The sequence below is a fragment of the Salvelinus fontinalis genome, chromosome 32 (genome assembly GCF_029448725.1).
Source record: "Salvelinus fontinalis isolate EN_2023a chromosome 32, ASM2944872v1, whole genome shotgun sequence".
Lineage (NCBI taxonomy): Eukaryota > Metazoa > Chordata > Actinopteri > Salmoniformes > Salmonidae > Salvelinus > Salvelinus fontinalis.
The window spans coordinates 18,350,863-18,377,170 of NC_074696.1; the positions used below are offsets into that span (position 1 = coordinate 18,350,863).

The 26,308-nt window shown below is 41.9% G+C and overlaps 2 protein-coding genes across 4 annotated transcripts in view; both read left to right on the forward strand.

Annotated features, from left to right (window-relative positions):
- Positions 1–8,768, forward strand: part of hepacam2 (HEPACAM family member 2) — a 46,117-nt gene extending 37,349 nt beyond the window's left edge. For both annotated transcript variants that reach the window (XM_055893593.1, XM_055893592.1), the window contains exons 6-9: positions 6,638–6,659; positions 6,770–6,804; positions 7,209–7,282; positions 7,699–8,768. In XM_055893593.1, coding sequence (XP_055749568.1) covers positions 6,638–6,659; positions 6,770–6,804; positions 7,209–7,282; positions 7,699–7,833 — 266 coding nt within the window. In that variant the 3' untranslated portion in view covers positions 7,834–8,768. The remainder of the gene's footprint in view (positions 1–6,637; positions 6,660–6,769; positions 6,805–7,208; positions 7,283–7,698) is intronic.
- Positions 8,769–10,671: 1,903 nt separating this feature from the next.
- Positions 10,672–26,308, forward strand: part of vps50 (VPS50 EARP/GARPII complex subunit) — a 258,036-nt gene continuing 242,399 nt past the window's right edge. For both annotated transcript variants that reach the window (XM_055893594.1, XM_055893595.1), the window contains exons 1-2: positions 10,672–10,830; positions 12,435–12,503. In XM_055893594.1, the coding sequence (XP_055749569.1) occupies positions 10,798–10,830; positions 12,435–12,503 (102 nt within the window). In that variant the 5' untranslated portion in view covers positions 10,672–10,797. The remainder of the gene's footprint in view (positions 10,831–12,434; positions 12,504–26,308) is intronic.

Below are 26,308 nucleotides of genomic sequence, written 5' to 3' on the forward strand. Positions count from 1 at the left end.
CTATATTCGACACTAGACACTACAGTAGAGACTACAGTAGACACTAGACACTACTATAGACACTAGACACGACAGTAGCCACTACAGTAGACGCTAGACACTACAGTAGACACTACAGACACTACTGTAGACACTAGACACTACTATAGACACTACAGACACTACTGTAGACACTAGACACTACAGTAGACACTACAGACACTACTGTAGACACTAGACCCTACAATAGACACTAGACCTCACTGTAGACACTAGACACTACAGTAGACACTAGACATTACAGTAGACACTACTCTAGATACTATACACTAGACACTACAGTAGACACTAGACACTATAGTAGACACTACAGAAACTACTGTAGACACTAGACACTACTATAGACACTACAGACACTACTGTAGACACTAGACACTACAGTAGACACTACAGACACTACTGTAGACACTAGACCCTACAATAGACACTAGACCTCACTGTAGACACTAGACACTACAGTAGACACTAGACATTACAGTAGACACTACAGTAGACACTAGAAAATATTGAAGACAATATACACTGCATTAGACACTTGACACTGCATTAGACACTATGCACTACCTACTGTAGACACTAGACACTACAATAGACACTACAGACACTACAGTAGACACTAGACACTACAGTAGACACTACAGACACTACTGTAGACACTAGACCCTACAATAGACACTAGACCTCACTGTAGACACTAGACATTACAGTAGACACTACAGTAGACACTAGAAAATATTGAAGACAATATACACTGCAGTAGACACTTCACACTGCAGTAGAGACTTGACACTGCATTAGACACTATGCACTACCTACTGTAGACACTATACACTTCAGTAGACACTGCTGTAGATACTAGACACTAGACACTACAGTAGACACTAGACACTACAGTAGACACTACAGACACTACAGTAGACACTAGACACTACAGTAGACACTAGACACTACATTAGAAACTACAGTAGACACTAGACACTACAGTAGACACTAGACACTACATTATACACTACAGTAGACACTAGACACTACAGTAGACACTAGACACTACAGTAGACACTAGGCACTACAGTAGACACTACTCTAGATACTATACACTAGACACTACAGTAGACACTAGACACTATAGTAGACACTAGACATTACAGTAGACACTACAGTAGACACTAGGCACTACAGAAGACACTAGGCACTACAGTAGACACTAAACACTACAGTAGACACTAGGCACTACTGTAGACACTACTCTAGATACTATACACTAGACACTAGACACTATATTCGACACTAGACACTACAGTAGAGACTACAGTAGACACTAGACACTACTATAGACACTAGACACGACAGTAGCCACTACAGTAGACGCTAGACACTACAGTAGACACTACAGACACTACTGTAGACACTAGACACTACTATAGACACTACAGACCCTACTGTAGACACTAGACACTACAGTAGACACTACAGACACTACTGTAGACACTAGACCCTACAATAGACACTAGACCTCACTGTAGACACTAGACACTACAGTAGACACTAGACATTACAGTAGACACTACAGTAGACACTAGAAAATATTGAAGACAATATACACTGCAGTAGACACTTGACACTGCATTAGACACTTGACACTGCATTAGACACTATGCACTACCTACTGTAGACACTAGACACTACTATAGACACTACAGACACTACTGTAGACACTAGACACTACAGTAGACACTACAGACACTACTGTAGACACTAGACCCTACAATAGACACTAGACCTCACTGTAGACACTAGACACTACAGTAGACACTAGACATTACAGTAGACACTACAGTAGACACTAGAAAATATTGAAGACAATATACACTGCAGTAGACACTTGACACTGCAGTAGACACTTGACACTGCATTAGACACTATGCACTACCTACTGTAGACACTATACACTTCAGTAGACACTGCTGTAGATACTAGACACTAGACACTACAGTAGACACTAGACACTACAGTAGACACTAAACATTACTGTAGACACTCAACACTACAATAGACACAACAGTAGACACTAGACACTACAGTAGACACTGAACACTACTGTAGACACTAGACACTACATTAGACACTACAGTAGACACTAGACACTACAGTAGACACTAGACACTACATCAGACACTACAGTAGACACTAGACACTACAGTAGACGCTAGACACTACATTAGACACTACAGTAGACACTAGACACTACAGTAGACACTACAGTAGACACTAGACACTACAGTAGACACTAGACACTACATTAGACACTACAGTAGACACTAGACACTACAGTAGACACTAGACACTACATTATACACTACAGTAGACACTAGACACTACAGTAGACACTAGACACTACAGTAGACACTAGGCACTACAGTAGACACTACTCTAGATACTATACACTAGACACTACAGTAGACACTAGACACTATAGTAGACACTACAGACACTACTGTAGACACTAGACACTACTATAGACACTACAGACACTACTGTAGACACTAGACACTACAGTAGACACTACAGACACTACTGTAGACACTACTCTAGATACTATACACTAGACACTAGACACTATATTCGACACTAGACACTACAGTAGACACTACAGTAGACACTAGAAAATATTGAAGACAATATACACTGCAGTAGACACTTGACACTGCATTAGACACTTGACACTGCATTAGACACTATGCACTACCTACTGTAGACACTAGACACTACTATAGACACTACAGACACTACTGTAGACACTAGACACTACAGTAGACACTACAGACACTACTGTAGACACTAGACCCTACAATAGACACTAGACCTCACTGTAGACACTAGACACTACAGTAGACACTAGACATTACAGTAGACACTACAGTAGACACTAGAAAATATTGAAGACAATATACACTGCAGTAGACACTTGACACTGCAGTAGACACTTGACACTGCATTAGACACTATGCACTACCTACTGTAGACACTATACACTTCAGTAGACACTGCTGTAGATACTAAACACTAGACACTACAGTAGACACTAGACACTACAGTAGACACTAAACATTACTGTAGACACTCGACACTACAATAGACACAACAGTAGACACTAGACACTACAGTAGACACTGAACACTACTGTAGACACTAGACACTATATTAGACACTACAGTAGACACTAGACACTACAGTAGACACTAGACACTACATCAGACACTACAGTAGACACTAGACACTACAGTAGACACTAGACACTACATTAGACACTACAGTAGACACTAGACACTACAGTAGACACTAGACATTACAGTAGACACTACAGTAGACACTAGAAAATATTGAAGACAATATACACTGCATTAGACACTTGACACTGCATTAGACACTATGCACTACCTACTGTAGACACTAGACACTACAATAGACACTACAGACACTACAGTAGACACTAGACACTACAGTAGACACTACAGACACTACTGTAGACACTAGACCCTACAATAGACACTAGACCTCACTGTAGACACTAGACATTACAGTAGACACTACAGTAGACACTAGAAAATATTGAAGACAATATACACTGCAGTAGACACTTCACACTGCAGTAGAGACTTGACACTGCATTAGACACTATGCACTACCTACTGTAGACACTATACACTTCAGTAGACACTGCTGTAGATACTAGACACTAGACACTACAGTAGACACTAGACACTACAGTAGACACTACAGACACTACAGTAGACACTAGACACTACAGTAGACACTAGACACTACATTAGAAACTACAGTAGACACTAGACACTACAGTAGACACTAGACACTACATTATACACTACAGTAGACACTAGACACTACAGTAGACACTAGACACTACAGTAGACACTAGGCACTACAGTAGACACTACTCTAGATACTATACACTAGACACTACAGTAGACACTAGACACTATAGTAGACACTAGACATTACAGTAGACACTACAGTAGACACTAGGCACTACAGAAGACACTAGGCACTACAGTAGACACTAAACACTACAGTAGACACTAGGCACTACTGTAGACACTACTCTAGATACTATACACTAGACACTAGACACTATATTCGACACTAGACACTACAGTAGAGACTACAGTAGACACTAGACACTACTATAGACACTAGACACGACAGTAGCCACTACAGTAGACGCTAGACACTACAGTAGACACTACAGACACTACTGTAGACACTAGACACTACTATAGACACTACAGACCCTACTGTAGACACTAGACACTACAGTAGACACTACAGACACTACTGTAGACACTAGACCCTACAATAGACACTAGACCTCACTGTAGACACTAGACACTACAGTAGACACTAGACATTACAGTAGACACTACAGTAGACACTAGAAAATATTGAAGACAATATACACTGCAGTAGACACTTGACACTGCATTAGACACTTGACACTGCATTAGACACTATGCACTACCTACTGTAGACACTAGACACTACTATAGACACTACAGACACTACTGTAGACACTAGACACTACAGTAGACACTACAGACACTACTGTAGACACTAGACCCTACAATAGACACTAGACCTCACTGTAGACACTAGACACTACAGTAGACACTAGACATTACAGTAGACACTACAGTAGACACTAGAAAATATTGAAGACAATATACACTGCAGTAGACACTTGACACTGCAGTAGACACTTGACACTGCATTAGACACTATGCACTACCTACTGTAGACACTATACACTTCAGTAGACACTGCTGTAGATACTAGACACTAGACACTACAGTAGACACTAGACACTACAGTAGACACTAAACATTACTGTAGACACTCAACACTACAATAGACACAACAGTAGACACTAGACACTACAGTAGACACTGAACACTACTGTAGACACTAGACACTACATTAGACACTACAGTAGACACTAGACACTACAGTAGACACTAGACACTACATCAGACACTACAGTAGACACTAGACACTACAGTAGACGCTAGACACTACATTAGACACTACAGTAGACACTAGACACTACAGTAGACACTACAGTAGACACTAGACACTACAGTAGACACTAGACACTACATTAGACACTACAGTAGACACTAGACACTACAGTAGACACTAGACACTACATTATACACTACAGTAGACACTAGACACTACAGTAGACACTAGACACTACAGTAGACACTAGGCACTACAGTAGACACTACTCTAGATACTATACACTAGACACTACAGTAGACACTAGACACTATAGTAGACACTACAGACACTACTGTAGACACTAGACACTACTATAGACACTACAGACACTACTGTAGACACTAGACACTACAGTAGACACTACAGACACTACTGTAGACACTACTCTAGATACTATACACTAGACACTAGACACTATATTCGACACTAGACACTACAGTAGACACTACAGTAGACACTAGAAAATATTGAAGACAATATACACTGCAGTAGACACTTGACACTGCATTAGACACTTGACACTGCATTAGACACTATGCACTACCTACTGTAGACACTAGACACTACTATAGACACTACAGACACTACTGTAGACACTAGACACTACAGTAGACACTACAGACACTACTGTAGACACTAGACCCTACAATAGACACTAGACCTCACTGTAGACACTAGACACTACAGTAGACACTAGACATTACAGTAGACACTACAGTAGACACTAGAAAATATTGAAGACAATATACACTGCAGTAGACACTTGACACTGCAGTAGACACTTGACACTGCATTAGACACTATGCACTACCTACTGTAGACACTATACACTTCAGTAGACACTGCTGTAGATACTAAACACTAGACACTACAGTAGACACTAGACACTACAGTAGACACTAAACATTACTGTAGACACTCGACACTACAATAGACACAACAGTAGACACTAGACACTACAGTAGACACTGAACACTACTGTAGACACTAGACACTATATTAGACACTACAGTAGACACTAGACACTACAGTAGACACTAGACACTACATCAGACACTACAGTAGACACTAGACACTACAGTAGACACTAGACACTACATTAGACACTACAGTAGACACTAGACACTACAGTAGACACTAGACACTACATTAGACACTACAGTAGACACTAGACACTACAGTAGACACTAGACACTACATTAGACACTACAGTAGACACTAGACACTACAGTAGACACTAGACACTACATTAGACACTACAGTAGACACTAGACACTACAGTAGACACTAGACACTACAGTAGACACTAGATTGTGTTAACTGTACAGTACATGTCAATCATCTGCTGATGTTACAGTATGTCAAACTCAAACAGCATCTGTGGCAAAATGACATGTTTTTCTGAGGAAAGACATTCAACTTAAAACATCCTGAAATCTTGCCTGTAGGGTAAAATACAAATAGTTGTTGTTATTAAAGAGTAAAAGATGTAATATTAAAACCTCTACTGTTCCTTTTACAGTTCTCATGAACATCTATAACAGGTAAGACCATTACTGATCAGTGCTTACACATGAATAAAGATAACCTCTGTCTAGGCAGCCTACCTACAGTAAATGGGTTTAATTAAAATGACTTTGCCTCTCCCATGCAGACCTTTGACAGAACAGAGACGCCCACATCGTTCGGGTAAGTTTCCTCTCTGCACCTGCAATGTTTACCTTATACCCTTACGTTCCTGCCTGTTGTTAGGCAGTGTCGTGTACATAGTCCTAGACAAACAATACTCCTCATAAACCCTTCACTAACATAGAACATTTACAGTAATCATACTTGTTTGTCTTATGCAGGCGTATTAGCCCATAAACCCGGTTGCTGATCTCTTCACGTTTTAGTTGGATCTGTCTGTGCTTTAGTGAACTGAGTTCAATACATTTAACTATGGTGGGGCGGTATTCAGTTTTCCCCAAACCAAAAGTGACACGTCCTAAATAAAATAACCTACTAGGAAGGAACAAGAAACAGGAAGTAAATAGAGAGGACACTACATTGACACCAAAAAGTCTATCAGGTGAACTACATTGTACTTGCAGGTCATGAGGATGCAACGGAAGACTTTGGCATCTATGAGTTTGTCTCTATACCTGGGAAAATGGAATCTACACAGGTATGTTGTATGTCTTGCAACAACGCAGCTTGGTACAATAGGCCTAGTTTTCTGTAGGAACACCTCTTTGATATTGTAGTGAGCCTCATTAATGAGCCCACACTAGGCTACCTAGCGTGTGACAGGGAGCCTAGCGATTAAGAACGTTGGGCTAGTAACCAAACATTTGCTGGTTCGAAACCAAAAGCCGACTAGGCAAGGCACTTAACCCTAACTGCTCCTGTAAATCTCTATGGATAAGAGTGTCTGCTAAATCATTAAAATGTAAATGTGCAACCTACAGATAAGGTTAACTGTATTGGAGGAATGCTTAACGTGTTTTCCTTTCACACATGTAACCCGGGTTCTATTCCCACTCCCTCCATTTGCTATAACATATAGTGTCCCTGAATGTGTTGTTTGTTTTCATTTCCCAGGCATCCAGCAGATCTCTGGCACACCTAGAGTCTGTCCAGGATTTGCATACCACCATCTATGATGTCATCAGGCACATCCCTGAAACTCCCACGCTGGCTACCCAGAGTCTGCTGGGAAAGCAGTGTGAAGATTAACCAGAGACCAGAGTATCCCAAATTGCATCCCAAATTGAACTATTTTTCCCTATATAAGAATATATATATCCCGAGTGTCGCAGCGTTCTAATGCACTGCATCTCAGTGCTAGAGGCGTCACTACAGACCCTGGTTCGATCCCGGGCTGTATCACAACCGGCTGTGATCGGGAGTCCCATTGGGCGGCGCACAATTGGCCCAGCATCGTCCAGGTTAGGGGAGGGTTTGGCCTGGGTAGGCCGTCATTGTAAAAGAAGAATTTGTTTTTATCCTACTTGCCTAGTTAAATAAAGATTAAATAAAAATACAAAAATTTGTGCACTACTAGGGGCGGCAAGTAGTACATTATATAGTGTTAAGAGCATTGGGCCAATAACTGAAAGGTTGCTGGGTTGAATCCCCAAGCTAAATAATCTGCAATGTGCCATTGAGCAAGGCACTTAAGCCTCTGGCACAGTTTCAACATCCTACTTAATATTTTCTAATAATTATTTAAATTTAAAGAACAAGAGCTCATAAATATTTTTTCTCTCTTCAAATTCTATATTTATTCAATGTGCTATTTCAAGCTGCCTCTGGAAGTGGGCAAGAATATTTGGATGAAGGAATTATCACATTGCATGTGAGATACTATCTGATGGAGGTGTTGTATAACATTATTTTTCAGCATGTAAATACAACATCTGCTCTACACTGTACTTACTTTATTGTTTTGTTTTGAAAGAAATTACATTTTATTTTAGTGAATATGTTATGAGTCCTATCCTCCTGTCTTTTTCTGAATGTAGCAATTTTGTTGATCTTGACATTGCCAAGTACACTCCACTGGAGTGTGAAATGCCAGATGTGTTGTTGCCTGTCTGCAGAGTATTGTACAGTTTCCACTTACAGATATGCACTTTTTGTATTTGAATAAAGATTTACAACAATTTGAATAGCTTGATTCAATAATTAACTATATGATAAATGTTTTCTGCCTCCCATAACGTCTAAAATGAATAACTTTAGTGATGTCAGATGTGTTGTGAACGGTTGTCTGTTATTCTGGTGGTGAATGCAGTGCTACTTAGTTGTGTCACTGGTCTGATCAGGTCTAGTCTGTTCTAGTTTGTTCTGGTCTAGTCTGTTCTAGTTTGGTGAGAGAGAGGGAACGACAGAAGGAGAGTTCAGCGTGTGGTACTGTGCCTTCCACCTGCTCCTGCTGACTCCTAGTCACGAATAGTCTATGTATGTGTGTGTGGGAGGGAGGGTTGAGTGAAGAGTGAGTGAGTGAATCTTAATTTAGATGCATGACTCAAGCAAAAGCAGACCAACTGCAAGAATACCATCAGCTGTGTCAAATGTGTTAGTTTATCCCCAAAATGTGCTGGAGAGTTGGTCCGAGATAAAACTGATACTACTTTCCTTGTAGAAACACTGGGAGGATTTACATTTTGAGCCTGACCGTGGGCAAAATATTGACTAAATGTATTCAGCATTTAGAGTGTATTTTATGATGTCGGCTCCTGGTAGGGAGACCATCTGTCTCTCTCTATGTTTTACGGGAGGATCCACTCTATTCAGCTGCATGACAAACAACACTGGTGCCTGGAGGCAGCACCTCTCCGCGCCTTCATTTGACAGGGAAATAGCCAGTGGTGTGATTAAGCAGGAGCAGGAACTAGACTAGGTTACTCCCTGTGTTGTTTTAAACCAGGCTGTACTCCACCAGGTAGTAGGCCCAGTGTTTGGTGCTTGAGATGACATCATCCTTAGTTTATGAAACAAAACTGTTTTGGATGTAGTTCATTAAATAGCTATGTATGATGTGTTATAATACCCCCCTCAAGTAACCCCATGATTTTTTAAACATTAGGGGTCCTTGCTATGCACATAGCAATTAAATTACTATTCTATTTAATGAATTGTAGGAAGATAGGCTACATGATCAACAATTTGCTGCATTATGTGATAGGCCACGCACACACACACCTATTTTCTGCCTTTTGACAAGTGCCTCTTTCCAAAGGAAGGGACCACATCACTTACAGTAGTAGAGTATCCCACTACTGCCATCTATTGTTCTCAGATGAAGTTGCAGGAGACACCTTGAACTTAAACCTATATACCTGCTTTACAATTTTGACAAATAAAACCACAGGAAAGGGGAAAGGGAGGTACCTAGTAAGTTGTCCAACTGAATGTATTCAACTGAAATGTGTCTTCCGCATTTAACCCAATCCATCTGAATGAGAGAGGTGCGGGGGGCTGCCATGATCAACATCCACATCCGGGGAACAGGAATGGAGACATGATAGTATAAGTGGCTTTCATAAATTTAAATGGCCTGATTCCAATAAAAGGTTTATTACATGTATATTTTCTATGAATCCGTGGGTAGCATTAACTTTTACTCTGCTGGGACTACATTCAATAAACAACGCAATATAAATGTTTTGGGGACAAACATTTCATTAGTAAAGGACAAGTGAATTATTTTGTTTAAATGACAAAACTACATATTTGACAGTTTTTGACAACATGTGGTAAAAACAGGAACATGTATTTTAAATTGCCACCACGTCACGCTTTGTAGTTTTCACTAGTTACCACAGCAACAAAGTTAAAATGGGGTATATTTTAAAAATGTATTAAAACAAAAATGTCCTTTTTGGTCTTAATTTAATGTTAGGGTTAGGCATAAGGTTAGCGGTGTGGTTAATGTTAGGGTTAAGGTTAGGTTGAAAATCCCATTTTAAGAAGAATAATTTTAGAAATAGGCAGGATTTATGACTTTGTTGCTGTGGGAACTAGTGATGATCGCTTTGTAGTACCCATTGAACTACACTTCCCAAATATAACAAATAGTCACATGATAGAAAAATAACATGGCCTCTCTCTCAGAGAGCCGGAGCTGAATCGTTGACAGTAACTTTATAATCTAAAATTAACCAATACTCTTTTGGACAAAACAATTATTTCACGATGCAAAAGATAAAGTCACTTATGGCCCGGCAGGTAAGTCCCCGAAGATTCACCTGTCGATCTCATCGCACTGGCTGTAGGCAGCATGCTAGCCAGGTAACGTTAGTTAGCTACTAGTAGCTTACAGTTGACATCTGATCCGATAACAATGTGCTTTATAACGATGATCTTGGTCAATTTAAATAACAGAACAAGATCTCAGTTTAGACGGATATTGCTTTCTCATCGAAAGAGGAAACACGATAGCTGGCTCGCTACCAATCTGCATTCGTGCTCAGACGTTTCATTAGCCAGCAGCAATGAGAGGGCAAAACAACGGATAGGGAAGTGGGTAGATATGGAAGTTCTCACCTTGTAATGTTAGCGTACTAGTACCCAGCATAACGTTACGAGGCCTATCAGTTACAGGCATTCTTGAGATCTGTATCTTGTTACTCAATAGCTAGCTACAATGCATTCGGAAAGTATTCAGACACCTTGACTTTTTTCCACATTTTGTTACGTTACAGCCTTATTCTAAAATGCAATGTACACGCAATAACCCATAATAACAAAACGAAAATAGGTTTTTAGAAATTTATTCAGACCCTTTGCTATGAGACTCGAAATTGAGTTCAGGTGCATCCTTTTCCATTGATCAACCTTGAGATGTTTCTACAAATAAAGGACTCTCAGACCATGAGAAACAAGATTCTCTGGTCTGATGAAACCAAGATTGAACTCTTTGGACTGAATGCCAAGCGTCACATCTGGAGGAAACCTGTCACCATCCCTACGGTGAGGCATGGTGGTGGCAGCATCATGCTGTGGGGATGTTTTCTAGCAGCAGGGACTGGGAGACTAGTCAGGATCGAGGGAAAGATGAATGGAGCAAAGTAAAGAGAGATCCTTGATGCTAACCTGCTCAGGACCTCAGACTGGGGCGAAGGTTCACCTTCCAACAGGACAACGACCCTAAGCACACAGCCAAGACAGTGCAGGACTGGCTTCGGGACATGTATCTGAATGTCCTTGAGTAGCCCGGACTTGAACCGGATCAAACATCTCTGGAGAGACCTGAAAATAGCTGTGCGGCGATGCTCCCCATCCAACCTGACAGAACTTGAGAGGATCTGTAGAGAAGAATGAGAGAAACTTCCCAAATACAGGGGTGCTAAGCTTGTAGCGTCATACCTAAGAAGACTCGATGCTGTAATCACTGTCAAAGATGCTTCAACTAAGTACTGAGTAAAGGGTCTGATACTTATGTAAATGTGATATTTCAGTAAATTGTTTTGCAAATGTATTAAAAATAAAAACTGTTTTTGCTTTGTCATTATGGGGTATTGTGTGTAGATTCATGAGGAAAAAACTATTTAATCAATTTTAGGATAAGATTTGAACGGAACAAAATGTGGAGAAAGTCAAGGGGTCTGAATACTTTCCGAATGCACTGTATGTGCAGAGTCATATGCTGTAGCAATGTGTCAGTCTGGCATACACCTCATAAAAACCTACACCAGACAGAGACTGTCTGTAGCAGCTCACCACTGACTTCAGCCAAGGGTCATTTTGTCCATTGATTACTACACATAGTATACAGTTAGCTAAACCTGCCTGTTGTAAAATACCAACTTCATCCTTATTGTTGATGACAGGGCCTGAAAAGCCCACAGGAGAGCATTGCAGACCTCAGCCCAGTGGAGGACTTCAGGATCCCCAGCAAGGTAAGCTTTCTTCAGAGATATAGTCTAATTCAATTTCTATGAAGTTGGATTTAGTGGTGGTCTCTGATGCTATTTCATTTCACTGCATTCAGACAGTTGTTTGCATTATTGTTAACCAATGAGCACTAAACCAGAGTTCTCCCACCTTGTTCTTGGAGCGCTACCGTCATGTAGATTTTCACTCCAACCTTAAACTAACACGCCTGATTTCCAATCAATAGTTGGTTGATGAGCTGAATCAGGTTAGTTGCAACTGGGGTCGGAACAAAAACCTACAGAAGGGTAGCCCTTCAGGAACAGGGTTGGAGAGCCCTGCGCTAAACTGTACAATTGTGTAAAATATACAGTGTTCCTTCCGGTTACCCACAAGTGAAACAGTTTCAGATTATTCAGATACTGCCTAAACCAACTAGCTCACCCCCAGTATGTTAACGAGGCCTATTTCCAATAGACTGTTTTAATTTCCTGTACATTTCTACATGAAATCATCATTAGTTCACCTAACTGTAATTATTAGCATTTTCATTTGTCTGTGTTGCCTAGCCCTGTATCATGTTGATAGCCCAGGACTGAATGACATGCAATATGAGTGTTTCTCTGTGTCATATCCTTTGAATGAACAGCTTAGGTTTTGAGACCACTGAAAAGAGAGAGGCTATTACATTTCGGTCTTCAGTTTAGCCAGGGTCTCCTCCTGACTGAAGGCAATTTGGTAAGAAACACTTTAGGAGTCACATTCTTTATGTAACCACTGTATTTCAGCCCGACGTTACATTCCTTATCTAGTCTCGCTGGTCCTTCAGGGGCTGTTGCATCATTTTTCTACATCACACTACAAAGAAGCCAATTGTTGGAAAGATGGAAGTTGGTCATTCACCAAACGACACTCCTCACGTCAAGGATAACAATCCGAATAATGCCTAGCTGTACTGCCGAGGCAGCATTGCAGCAGTTTGGACGGGAGAATGAGCCATTGCTTAGAAAATGCAATCAGTCACAGTTAGCCATGAGGGGCTACATTTGTCATTAGCCACTAGTTCTGAGTGCGAATTCAATTTGTAAAGAGTGTTCGAACCAAATAACAAAATGCCCTGTTTATAATGGTAGTCACTCGTTGGGAGACCTACAAGCCACTCTCCTTGACGTTTCTGTGTATTTTTGACCTATGAGCTCCAGCTGAATAGAACTTGGAATGGGACCAACACCATTATCCACCATGCAGGGTGATTCCAGAAATACGTTTCATTTCCTCTGTTCGAAGCCTGTTATTGACGGCCACAGCTTATTTTCTCCTACCTGTGTGGGCAGCAGACTCATGGTCTGAAAGTTGCCTGCTGACCTCTAAAAGGTGCAGATCCATTGTGGCTGTCAAGGTTTAGGCCTACGTGGAAGATGTCACACTGAACAAAGGCAGTGACGGGGTGTGTCCAAAATGGCACCTTATTCCTTTTATTGTGCCATATTTTTTATTATGTAATTCTTTTTCCCGTTTGTCATTTTTTATTTAGCTTTTTGTGTCATACATTCATTCCATTTTAAATAAATTAAAATAACATTTTGTTTTTCACATTCTTCGTAAACATCAGGTTTAGACTAACAGTGAAATGCTTACTTATGTGTCCTTTTCAACAATGCAGAGTTAGATGGTAAAATAAATAATTGAAATGGTGACACGAGGAAAAAATACACAGTGAATAACGAATAAAAATGTATTTAAATAGCATGACTATATATAGGGAGTAGAAAATAACATGGTTATATATAGTAAGTACCAGTACCGAGTCTATTTGCAGGGGTATGAGGTAATTGAGGCACAGTAGATATACTGTACATATATGTAGGGATAGAGTGACTAGGCAACAGGATATATAATAGACAGTAGCAGCAGCGTAGGTGGTGTGTGTTTGTGTAATGCTGTAGATGGAGTGGAGATTTTCTTTTCTCCACCTCCCTTCATCCTAAACACACTTGCTCGTGATACGATTGCATAGAAAGAAAACTACACCAAATCACCTGCTTGAACAAAGTGTTTTTATCATCTTATTCTTGAGTTTTGTTGAAGGGTAGAGGATGAAAGAGATTATAGATGGGACAATACTAGTGTTGCGTTAATTGTTAGTGTCGTGGCAAGAAAACATAACGCAAAGCGGGCACATTTTGGAAACAAACATCATTATGTTGTCGTCCAGAGTCACATTTATTTCCTAAGCTATAGCACGCAATTGTTTTACAAAAAAGCAGGGATTTAAAGTACCGAAGAGTTTGGTTTGCTTCGTGTTTTAATTTATATATTTGAATTTGTTTATGTATTTCGTGGTATCCAATTGGTAGTTAGTCTTGTCCCATCGCTGCAACTCCCGTACGGACTCGGGAGGGGAGAAGGTCGTACGGATTCGGGAGGGGAGAAGGTCGAGAGCTGTGCGTCCTCTTAAACACAACCCAACCAAGCCGCACTGCTTCTTGACACAACGCCCGCTTAACCCGGACGCCAGCCACACCGATGTGTCGGAGGAAACACTGTACTCCTGGCGACCGTGTTGGCGTGCATTGCGCCCGGCACGCCACAGGAGTCGCTAGTGAGTGCGCAATGGGACAAGAACATCCCTGCCGGCCAAATCCTCCCCTAACCCGGAGCACGCTAGGCCAATTGTCCGCAGCCCCATGGGTCTCCCGGTCACAGCTGGCTGCGACAGAGCCTGAACTCGTGGCACAGCTAGCTCTGCACCACTCCGGTGGCCCTTGTGTTAAATTTTTTGGCATGGAAAAAACATTGCGATACTGGTATTGTCACAGGCCTTAAATAGATGCTTCAAACCGTCTGCTCTCTATCCCTAAAGGTCCATGCTGTTCCTTCAAAATGATTAGCTCTGGAAGGAAAATATCAATTAATTATGAGGAGTCTAGTCAGCCTAAACACACACAGACACAAACAACACTTAGGCTAACTTAATTCACAAACAATAACGTTTTACGTAGAGCCTAGTCTACAAGCCTAGTAGGGGAAAATGTTGTTGACTACAGATGGCTTCTTACAGTAACTGATTTCAACACTTTCAGGTTTTGTCACATTAAGATAACACGCATTTGTATGCAGCGTGACCAGTCGGATAAAGAACGCCAGGGGAAAAGCAATCATGATTAGTGCTAGTCTCTATAAGGGCTTTCCTGACTCTGATAGATCAAATGGCGGTAGACTAACTGGATTACATCCTGGTACTTTACTGTATATTGAAGAACCAGGGATTTTTCTGCCATTGGAATCCAAACAGTGTAAAAAACTTTTTTTTGCCAAACATCCGCCATTGCCCCTGCCACGCCTACTACCTAAGCCCCTTCTTGATCCAGAAAAAATCCTTATAACTGCTTCTGGAACAGTCACGGCTCCTTCCAAGCATGTTGGGTGATTGATGGGCTTGCCCCTCTCTCTTGCCTCAGTGCCCAATGAAATGTTGTACACACTACACCTGTAAGCTTCCCACTAGTCAATTTAATGTCTATTCCACGTTGGTTCTACGCAATTTCATTGAAATGACATGGAAACATGGGTATGTCCTTACGTAATTTGTATTTAATTATTATGGATCCCCACTCTTCTTGGGGTCCAGCAAAATTAAGGCAGTTTATACATTTTTAAAAACATTACGATACATTCACAGATTTCACAACACACTGTGTGTGGCCCCAACTCCACCACTACCACATATCTACAGTACAAAATCAATGTGTACGTGTGTGTATGCATGTGTCTGTGCCAATGTTTGTGTTGCTTCACAGTCCCCGCTCTTCCATAAGGTGTACGCCTTGCAAAAGTATTCATCACTCTTGGCATTTTTTTCCTATTTTGTTGCATTACAACCTGTAATTTAAATAGATTTTTATTTGGATTTCATGTAATGGACATCAACAAAATAGATAAAAAAAAATAAAAAAAAATTTGTTTCAAAAAATTCTAATAAAAGAAAAATGGTGTGTGCATATGTATTCACCCTCTTTGCTATGAAGCCCCTAAATAAGATCTGGTGCAATCAATTACCAATCACATAATTAAAGTTCACCTGTGTGCAATCTAAGTGTCACATGATCTGTTCTGAAAGGCCCCAGAGTCTGCATCACCCCTAAGCAAGGTGTACCACCAAGCAAGTGGCACCATGAAGACCAAGGAGCTCTCCAAACAGGTCAGGGACAAAGTTGTGGAGAAGTACAGATCAGGGTTGGGTTATAAAAAAATATCTGAAACTTTGAACATCCCATTGAGCACCATTAAATCCATTATTAAAAAATGGAAAGAATATGGCACCACAACAAACCTGCCAAGAGAGGACAGCTCACCGAAACTCACGGACCAAGCAAGGAGGGCATTAATCAGAGAGGCAAGAAATAGACCAAAGATAACCCTGAAGGAGCTGCAAAGCTCCCAGCGGAGATTGGAGTATTTGTACATAGGGCCACTTTAAGCCGTACACTCAGTGGCCAGAAAAAAGACATTGCTTAAAGAAGAAAATACGCAAACACGTCGGTGTTTGCCAAAAGGCATGTGGGAGACTCCCCAAATATATGGAAGAAGGTACTCTTGAATTGAACTTTTTGGCCATTAAGGAAAACACTAAGTCTGGCGCAAACTCAACACCTCTCATCACCCTGAGAACACCATCCCCACAGTGAAGCATGGTGGTGGCAGCATCATGCTGTGGGTATGTTTTTCATCGGCAGGGACTGGGAAACTGGTCAGAATTGAAGGAATGATGGATGGCGCTAAATCCAGGGAATTTCTTGAGGGAAACCCGTTTGTCTTCCAGAGATTTGAGACTGGGACGGAGGTATATAGTCATGCACCCTCAAGTTCTGCTTTATTGTCTTATTTCTTGTTTGTTTCACAATAAAACATATGTTGCATCTTCAAAGTGGTAGGCATGTTGTGTAAATCAAATGATACAAACCCCCCCAAATATCAATTTTAATTCCAGGTTGTAAGGCAACAAAATAGGAAAAATGCCAAGGGGGTGAATACTTTCGCAAGCCAATATTTTTCAGTTTTTTAAAATAAAATTTTACTGCTTGCATCAGTTACTTGATGTGGAATAGAGTTCCATGTTGTCATGGGTCTATGTAGTACTGTGTGCCTCCCATAGTCTGTTCTGGACTTGGGGACTGTTATCTTGTGGGGTCTGCATGGGTGTCAGAGCTGTGCGCCACTAGTTCAGACAGACGGCTCAGTGCATTCAACATGTCAACGCCTCTCATGAATAAATCTCATAAAAATAAGTAGTGATGAAGTCCAATGTCTCCTCCACTTTGAGCCAGGAGAGATTGACATGCATATTATTAATATATATTTGCTCTCTGTGTACATCCAAGGGCCGGTCGTGCTGCCCTGTTCTGAGCCAATTGCAATTTTCCTAAGTCCCTTTTTGTGGCACCTGACCACACTACTGAACAGTTGTCCAGGTGTGACAAAACTATGCCCTGTAGGCCCTGCCTTGTTGATAGTGCTGTTAAGGTAGAGCAGAACTTTATTATGGACAAACTTCTCCCCATCTTAGCTACGGTTGTATCAATATGTGTTTTACATATTTTTTTCACCTTTATTTAACCAGGTAGGCTAGTTGAGAACAAGTTCTCATTTACAACTGCGACCTGGCCAAGATAAAGCAAAGCAGTGTGACACAAACAACACAGAGTTACACATGGAATAAACAAACATACAGTTAATAATACAATAGAACAAGTATATATAGAGTGTGCAAATGAGGGAGGTAAGGCAATAAATAGGCCATAGTGGCGAAATAATTACAATATAGCAATTAAACGCTGGAGTGATAGATGTGCAGAAGATGAATGTGCAAGTAGAGATACTGGAGTGAAAAGGAGCAAAATAAATAACAGTATGGGGATGAGGTAGTTGGATGGGCTATTTACAGATGGGCTATGTACAGGTGCAGTGATCTGTGAGCTGCTCTGACAGCTGGTGCTTAAAGTTAGTGAGGGCGATATGAGTCTCCAGCTTCAGTGATTTTTTTTGTTTTTGCAGTTCGTTCCAGTCATTGGCAGCAGAGAACTGGAAGGAAAGGCGGCCAAAGGAGGAATTAGCTTTGGGGTTGACCAGTGAAATTGACCATGACAGTTTACAATCCAGGGTTACTCCAAGCAGTTTAGTCACCTAAACTTCCTCAATTTCCACAGTTACTTATTACAATGTTTAGGGTTTAGTGAATGATTTGTCCCAAATACAATGCTTTTAATTTGAGAAATATTTAGGACTAACTTATTCCTTGCCACCCACTCTAAAACGAATGAATAGCTTTGTTAAGTGTTGCAGTCATTTCAGTCGCTGTAGTAGCTGACATGTATAGGGTTGAGTGATGTGCATACATAGACAAGCCAGTGACATGTCATTAGTAAATCTTGAAAAAAGGGGCCTAGATATCTGCCCTGGGGAATTCCTGATTCTACCTGGATTATGTTGGAGAGGCTTCCATTAAAGAACACCCTCTGTGTTCTATTAGACCGGTAACTCTATCCACATTATAGCAGGGGGTGTAAACAGCCCCCACAATCTTTTTTTCATCAATTTCTCTTAGCTAATCATCAGTCATTTGTGTAATTGCTGTGCTTGTTAAATGTCCTTCCCTATAGGCATGCTGAAAGTTTGTCAATTTTGTTAACTGTAAAATAGCATTGTATCTGGGCAAAAGTTTACTGAGCTTCAAGTTCCTTGGTGTCCAGATCACTAACAAACTAACATGGTCCAAGCACACCAAGACAGTCGTGAAGAGTGCACGACAAAACCTATTCCCCCACAGGAGACTGAAAAGATTTGGCATGGGTCCTCAGATCCTCAAAAGGTTCTACAGCTGCACCATCGAGAGGATCCTGACTGGTTGCATCACTGCCTGGTATGGCAACTGCTCGGCCTCCGACCGCAAGGCACTACAGAGGGTAGTGCTAACGGCCCAGCACATCACTGGGGCCAAGCTTCCTGCCATCCAGAACCTCTATACCAGGCGGTGTCAGAGGAAGGCCCTAAAATTTGTCAAGCACTCCAGCCACCCTAGTCATAAACTGTTATCTCTGCTACCGCACGGCAAGCGGTACCGGAGCGCCAAGACTAGGTCCAAGATGCTTCTAAACAGCTTCTACCCCCAAGCCTCCTGAACATCTAGTTTAATTGCTGCCCAGACTATTTGCATTGCCGCTCTCCCCCTCTTTGCACCACGGCTCCTCTCTGTTGTCATCTATGCATTTTCACTTTAATAACTCTACCTACATGTACGTGCTACCTCAACTAACCGGTGCCCCCGCACATTGAATATGTATCAGTACCCCCCTGTATATAGTCTCGCTATTGTTTTTTTTTTACTGCTGTTCTTTTTTAATTACTTGATATTTTTATCTCTTATTCTTATCTGTATTTTTTTGAATCTGCATTATTGGTTAGGGGCTCGTAAGTAAGCATTTCACTGTAATGTCTACACCTGTTATATTCGGCGCATGTTGGAGGTTATTTAATTTTTTACATGGACAGTGCACATTAATCAACGTTTCAGTAAAAGTGCCGGTTTTAGCCAGCCGGCTAATTTTCAACCACAGTCCCTGGGCAGGTTATTAAAAGCAATTATAACACAGACAGTGAGCACAATGTGACTAATACAATTTGATTTGATGTTTGTAATGGGCTGATTGGTTGGCTATTTGAGTCAGTAAAGGGGGCTTAGGTAGCAGAATGACCCTCCAAGCCTGGGGGCACACTTTATAGTAGGCTTAAATTGAACATATGGCAAATAGGAGTGGCAATATTGTACGCTATTATCCTCAGTAATTTTCCATCCAAGTTGTCAGACCCCGGTGGCTTGTCATTGTTGATAGACAACAATAAATTTTCACCTCTTCCACACTCACTTTACGCAATTCAAAATTACAAATCTTTCATAATTTCGTCAGATAAACCTGGATGTGTAGTGTCAGCGTTTTGTTGCAGGCATGTCATGCTTAAGTTTGCTAATCTTGCCATTTAAAAAAAAAAAAAAGTAGTTGTCAATATCAGTTGGTTTTGTGATGAATGAGCCATCTGATTCTATTAAGGATGGAGATAAATTTGCCTTTTTTCCTAAAATGTCATTTTTAGGTGCTCCAAAGCTTTTTACTCCTTTGTCATTTATCTTTGTTTCATAGTGTAGTTTCTTCTTCTTTTTATTCAGTGTAGTCACATAATTTCTCAATACGTTCTCCAATGGGTTGTGCAGCTAGACTTATGCCTGAATACTTTTTATTTTCTATGGTTCACATTCTATCTAGCTTGACCTTTAATGAGTTTGGACAGATGTGATACAAGGAGCAGAGAGAGGGGAAAAGAGGTTCATATTTTTACTTTCTACCCCCTATCCACACGCCTATTCCAGGGACTACTGTATGAATTGGCATTGCTGCTTTGAGAAAAGATCAAACCAAGTGGGGTGGGGGGGTCAAACTAGAGCCATCCAGGCCTATATAAGGCTGTGGTTCAAACCATACTATTCACATAGCTCAAACTGGTTTGGGTGTGGTTCAAACCATACTATTCACATAGCTCAAACTGGTTTGGGTGTGGTTCAAACCATACTATTCACATAGCTCAAACTGGTTTGGGTGTGGTTCAAACCATACTATTCACATAGCTCAAACTGGTTTGGGTGTGGTTCAAACCATACTATTCACATAGCTCAAACTGGTTTGGGTGTGGTTCAAACCATACTATTCACATAGCTCAAACTGGTTTGGGTGTGGTTCAAACCATACTATTCAGATAGCTCAAACTGGTTTGGGTGTGGTTCAAACCATACTATTCACATAGCTCAAACTGGTTTGGGTGTGGTTCAAACCATACTATTCACATAGCTCAAACTGGTTTGGGTGTGGTTCAAACCATACTATTCACATAGCTCAAACTGGTTTGGGTGTGGTTCAAACCATACTATTCATCTACGGTACCAGTCAAAAGTTTGGAAACCTAACTCAATTCAAGGGTTTTTCTTTTATTTGTACTATTTTCTTCCTTATAGAATAATAGTGAAGACATCAACACTATGAAATAACATATGGAATCATGTAGTAACCAAAAAAGGGTTCAACAAATCAGAATATATTTTTGATTCTTCAAAGTAGCCACCCTTTGCCTTGATGGCAGCTTTGCACACTCTTGACATTCTCTCAATCAGCTTCACCTGGAATGCTTTTCCAACAGTCTTGAAGGAGTTCCCACGTATACTGTGTACTTGTTGGCTGCTTTTCCTTCACTCTGCGGTCCAACTCATCCCAAACCATCTCAATTGGGTTGAGGTTGGGTGATTGTGGAGGCCAGGTCATCTGATGCAGCACTCAATCACTCTCCTTCTTGGTCAAATTGCCCTTACACAGCATGGAAGTCCTGTAGAAAAACAAATGATAGTCCCACTAAGCGCAAACCAGATGGGATGGCGGATTCCTGCAGAATGATGTGGTTGTGTGCTGGTAACTCTAAGGAACTTATCCTCTGCAGCAGAGGTAACTCTGGGTCTTCCTTTCCTGTCTCGGTCCTCATGAGAGCCAGTTTCATCATAGCGGTTTTTGCGACTGCACTTTAAGAAGCTTTCAAAGTTCTTTACGTTTTCCACATTGATTGACCTTCAGTCTCGACCTATATACACCATTCATTTCCTTTCAAATTCATGAAGGGAAGTGAACAATTGCACACTTCAGGAGTAAGGAGAGATAATTAGGATGTACCCTCTAGTGGTGTGTGGGTCAGCTGTTTGTTCACACGCACCAGCCCGCAATTCCTAATACCCACCCGCAACCGCCGGACTAGACACTGTGTGTATAAAACATTTGGAACACCTTCCTAATATTGGCCTCAATTCGTGGGGGCATGGACTCTACAAGGTGTCAAGTGTTCCACAGGGATGCTGCCCCATGTTGACTCTAATGCTTCCCACAGTTGTCAAGTTAGCTGGATGTCCTTTGGGTGGTGGCCATTCTTGATACACACAGGAAACTGTTGAGCTTGAGAAACCCAGCAGCGTTGCATTTCTTGACACAAACCGGTGCACCTGGCACCTACTACCATACCCTGTTCAAAGGCACTCAAAGATTTTTCCTTGCCCATTCACCCTCTGAATGGCACACATAAGCAGTCCATGTCTTAAGGCTTAAAAATCCTTCTTTAACCTGTCTCTTCCCCTTCATCTACACTGATTGAAGTGGATTTCACAGGTGACATTAATAAGGGATAATAGCTTTCACCTGGATTCACCTGGTCAGTCATATTGTTTTGTACATTCAGTGTATATGATATGCATTTGTCAGATATACACTGTGTACAAAGGCATGTGGACACCCCTTCAAATTAGTCAATTCGGCTATTTCAGACAAACCCGTTACTGACATGTGTATAAAATGAAACACCGGAGCAGAAGGCAGATGTTTTACGTGCCCCCAACCAATTGTTTTCTTTGTTCGTTTATCTGCATTGTTGAACTTTTTTTCCTCTTTTTGCACATAATGTTGCCGCTACCATCTCTTATGACCAAAAATAACTTATAGACATCGGGACTGCGATTACTCACCACGGACTAGCAGAATCCTTTTTCTTCTTTCACGACTCTGACGAACCCGAGGTGAAGGATATACGGCTCCCTCGGGAACAGGCCCCGACCCCAGTGATCTGCGTGAAGAGGAGGTGGAGAAAGAGAGACCGGAGGGCGGGCTGCCTTCTGAGAAGTCGGAGGCGATCAAATAAACCCCCACTTCCCTCAATTCTGCTAGCAAACATGCAATCTTTGGACAATAAAATGGACGAGTTACTGGGAAGATTAAACTCCCAACAGTACATTAAAAACGGTAACATCTTATGCTTCACGGAGTCATGGCTGAACGACGACAATATCAACATACAGCTGGCTTGGTTATACATTGTACCGGTAGGATAAAACAGTGGCGTCTGGTAAGACAAGGGGCGGTGGTCTATGTATTTTTGTAAACAACAGCTGGTGCACAATATCTAAGGAAGTCTCGAGCTATTGCTCGCCTGAGGTAGAGTTTCTCATGATAAGCTGCAGAACACACTACCTACTGAGAGAGTTTTCATCTATATTCCTTGTAGCTGTTTACATACCACCCCAGTCAGAGGCTGGCACTAAGATGGCATTGAATGAGCTGTATTCCGCCATAAGCAAACAAGAAAATGCTCACCCAGCGGCGCTCCTAGTACTTGGGGACTTTAATGCAGGGAAACTTAAATCAGTTTTTCAAAATTTCTATCAGCATTTTAAATGTGCAACCAGAGGGAAAATAACTTTGGACCACCTATACTCCACACACAGAGATGCATACAAAGCTCTCCCTCGCCTTCCATTTGGCAAATCTGACCATAATTCCATCCTCCTGATTCCTGCTTACAAGCAAAAATTAAAGCAGGAAGTACCAGTGACTAGATCAATAAAAAAGTGGTCAGATGAAGCAGATGCTAAGCTACAGGACTGTTTTGCTCAGACTGGAATATGTTCCGGGATTCCTCCAATGGCATTGAGGAGTACGCCACATCTGTCATTGGCTTCATCAATAAGTGCATTGATGATGTCGTCCCCACAGTGACAGTACGTACATACCCCAACCAGAAGCCATGGATTACAGGCAGCATCCGCACTGAGCTAAAGGCTAGAGCTGCCGCTTTCAAGGAGCAGGACTCTAACCCTGAAGCTTATAAGAAATCCCGCTATGCCCTCCGACGAACCATCAAACAGGCAAAGTGTCCATAGAGGACTAAGAGTCGTTCTACTCCGGCTCTGACGCTTGTCCGATGTGGCAGGGCCTGCAAACCATTAGACTACAAAGGGAAGCACAGCCGAGAACTGCCCAGTGACATGAGCCTACCAGATGAGCTAAATAACTTCTATGCTCACTTCAAGGCAAATAACTCTGAAATGTGTGATCACGCTCTCCGCTGCCGATGTGACTAAGACCTTAAGACAAGGCAACATTCACAAGGCCGCAGGGCCAGCCGGATTACAAGGACGTGTACTCCGAACATGCGCTTACCAAATTGAGTCTTCACTGACATTTTCAACCTCTCCCTGACTGAGTCTGTAATACCAACATGTTTTAAGCAGACCACCATAGTGCCTGTGCCCAAGAACACTAAGGTAATCTGCCTAAATGACTACTGACCTGTAGCACTCACGTCATGAAGTGCTTTGAAAGGCTGGTCATGGCTCACATCAACACCATCATCCCAGAAACCCTAGACCCACTCCAATTTGCATACCGCCCCAACAGATCCACAGATGATGCAGTCTCTATTGCACTCCACACTGCCCTTTCCCACCTGGACAAAAGGAACACCTATGTGAGAATGCTATTCATTGACTTCAGCTCAGCGTTCAACACCATAGTGCCGTCAAAGCTCAACAATAAGCTAAGGACCCTGGGACTAAACACCTCCCTTTGCAACTGGATCCTGGACCTCCTGACGGGCCACCCCCCAGGTGGTAAGGGTAGGTAACAACACATCCTCCACGCTGATCCTCAACACAGGTGCCCCTCAGGGGTGCATGATCAGCCCCCTCCTGTACTCCCTGTTCACTCATGACTGCACGGCCAGGCACGACTCCAACACCATCCTTACATTTGCCGATGACACAAAAGTGGTAGGCCTGATCACCGACAACAATGAGACAGCCTATAGGGAGGAGGTCAGAGACCTGGCCGGGTGGTGCAAGGACAACAACCTCTCCCTCAATGTGATCAAGACAAAGGAGATGATTGTGAACTACAGGAAAAAGAGGAACGAACACTCCCCCATTCTCATCGACGGGGCTGCAGTGGAGCAGGTTGAGAGCTTCAAGTTCCTTGGTGTCCAGATCACCAACAAGCTAACATGGTCCAAGCACACCATGACCGTCGTGAAGCGGGCACGACAAAACCTATTCCCCCCCGGGAGACTGAAAAGATTTGGCATGGGTCCTCAGATCCTCAAAGGTTCTACAGCTGCTCCATCGAGATCATCCTGACTGGTTGCATCACTACCTGGTATGGCAACTGCTCGGCCTCCGGCCGCAATGCACTACAGAGGGTAGTGCGAACAGCCCAGTGACGTACTGGGCTGTTCCTGCCATTCAGGACCTCTATACAAGGCGGTGTCAGAGGAAGGCCCTAATGTGTCAAACACTCCAGCCACCCTAGTCATAGACTGTTCTCTCTGCTACCATACGGCAAGTGGTACTGGAGCGCCAAGTCTAGGTTCAAGAGGCTTCTAAACAGCTTCTACCCCCAAGCCATAAGACTCCTGAACAGCTAACAAAATGGCTACCAAGACTATTTGAATTGCCCCCCCCCCCCCCCTTTCTTCACACCACTGCCACTCTTTGTTGTCATCTATGCATAATCACTTTAACGCCAACTACATGTACATACTACCTCGACTAACCAGTGCCCCCCGCACATTGACTCTGTACTGGAACCCCCCCTATATATATAATTTTTTACTGCTGCTCTTTAATTACTTGTTACTTTTATCTCTTATTCTTATATGTATTTTTTTGAAACTGCATTGTTGGTTAAGGGCTTGTAAGTAAGCGTTTCACTGTAAGGTCTACACCTGTTGTATTCGGCGCATGTGACCAATACAATAATTAGATTTTTGATCTCCATATACAAATAGATAATTGGTTGTTGAATGGCCTTACTGAAGAGCTCAGTGATTTTCAACGTGGCACCGCCATAGGATGCCACCTTTCCAACAAGGAAAGGTTTGTGAAATATCTACACTGCTAGAGCTGCCCCTGTCAGCTGTAATT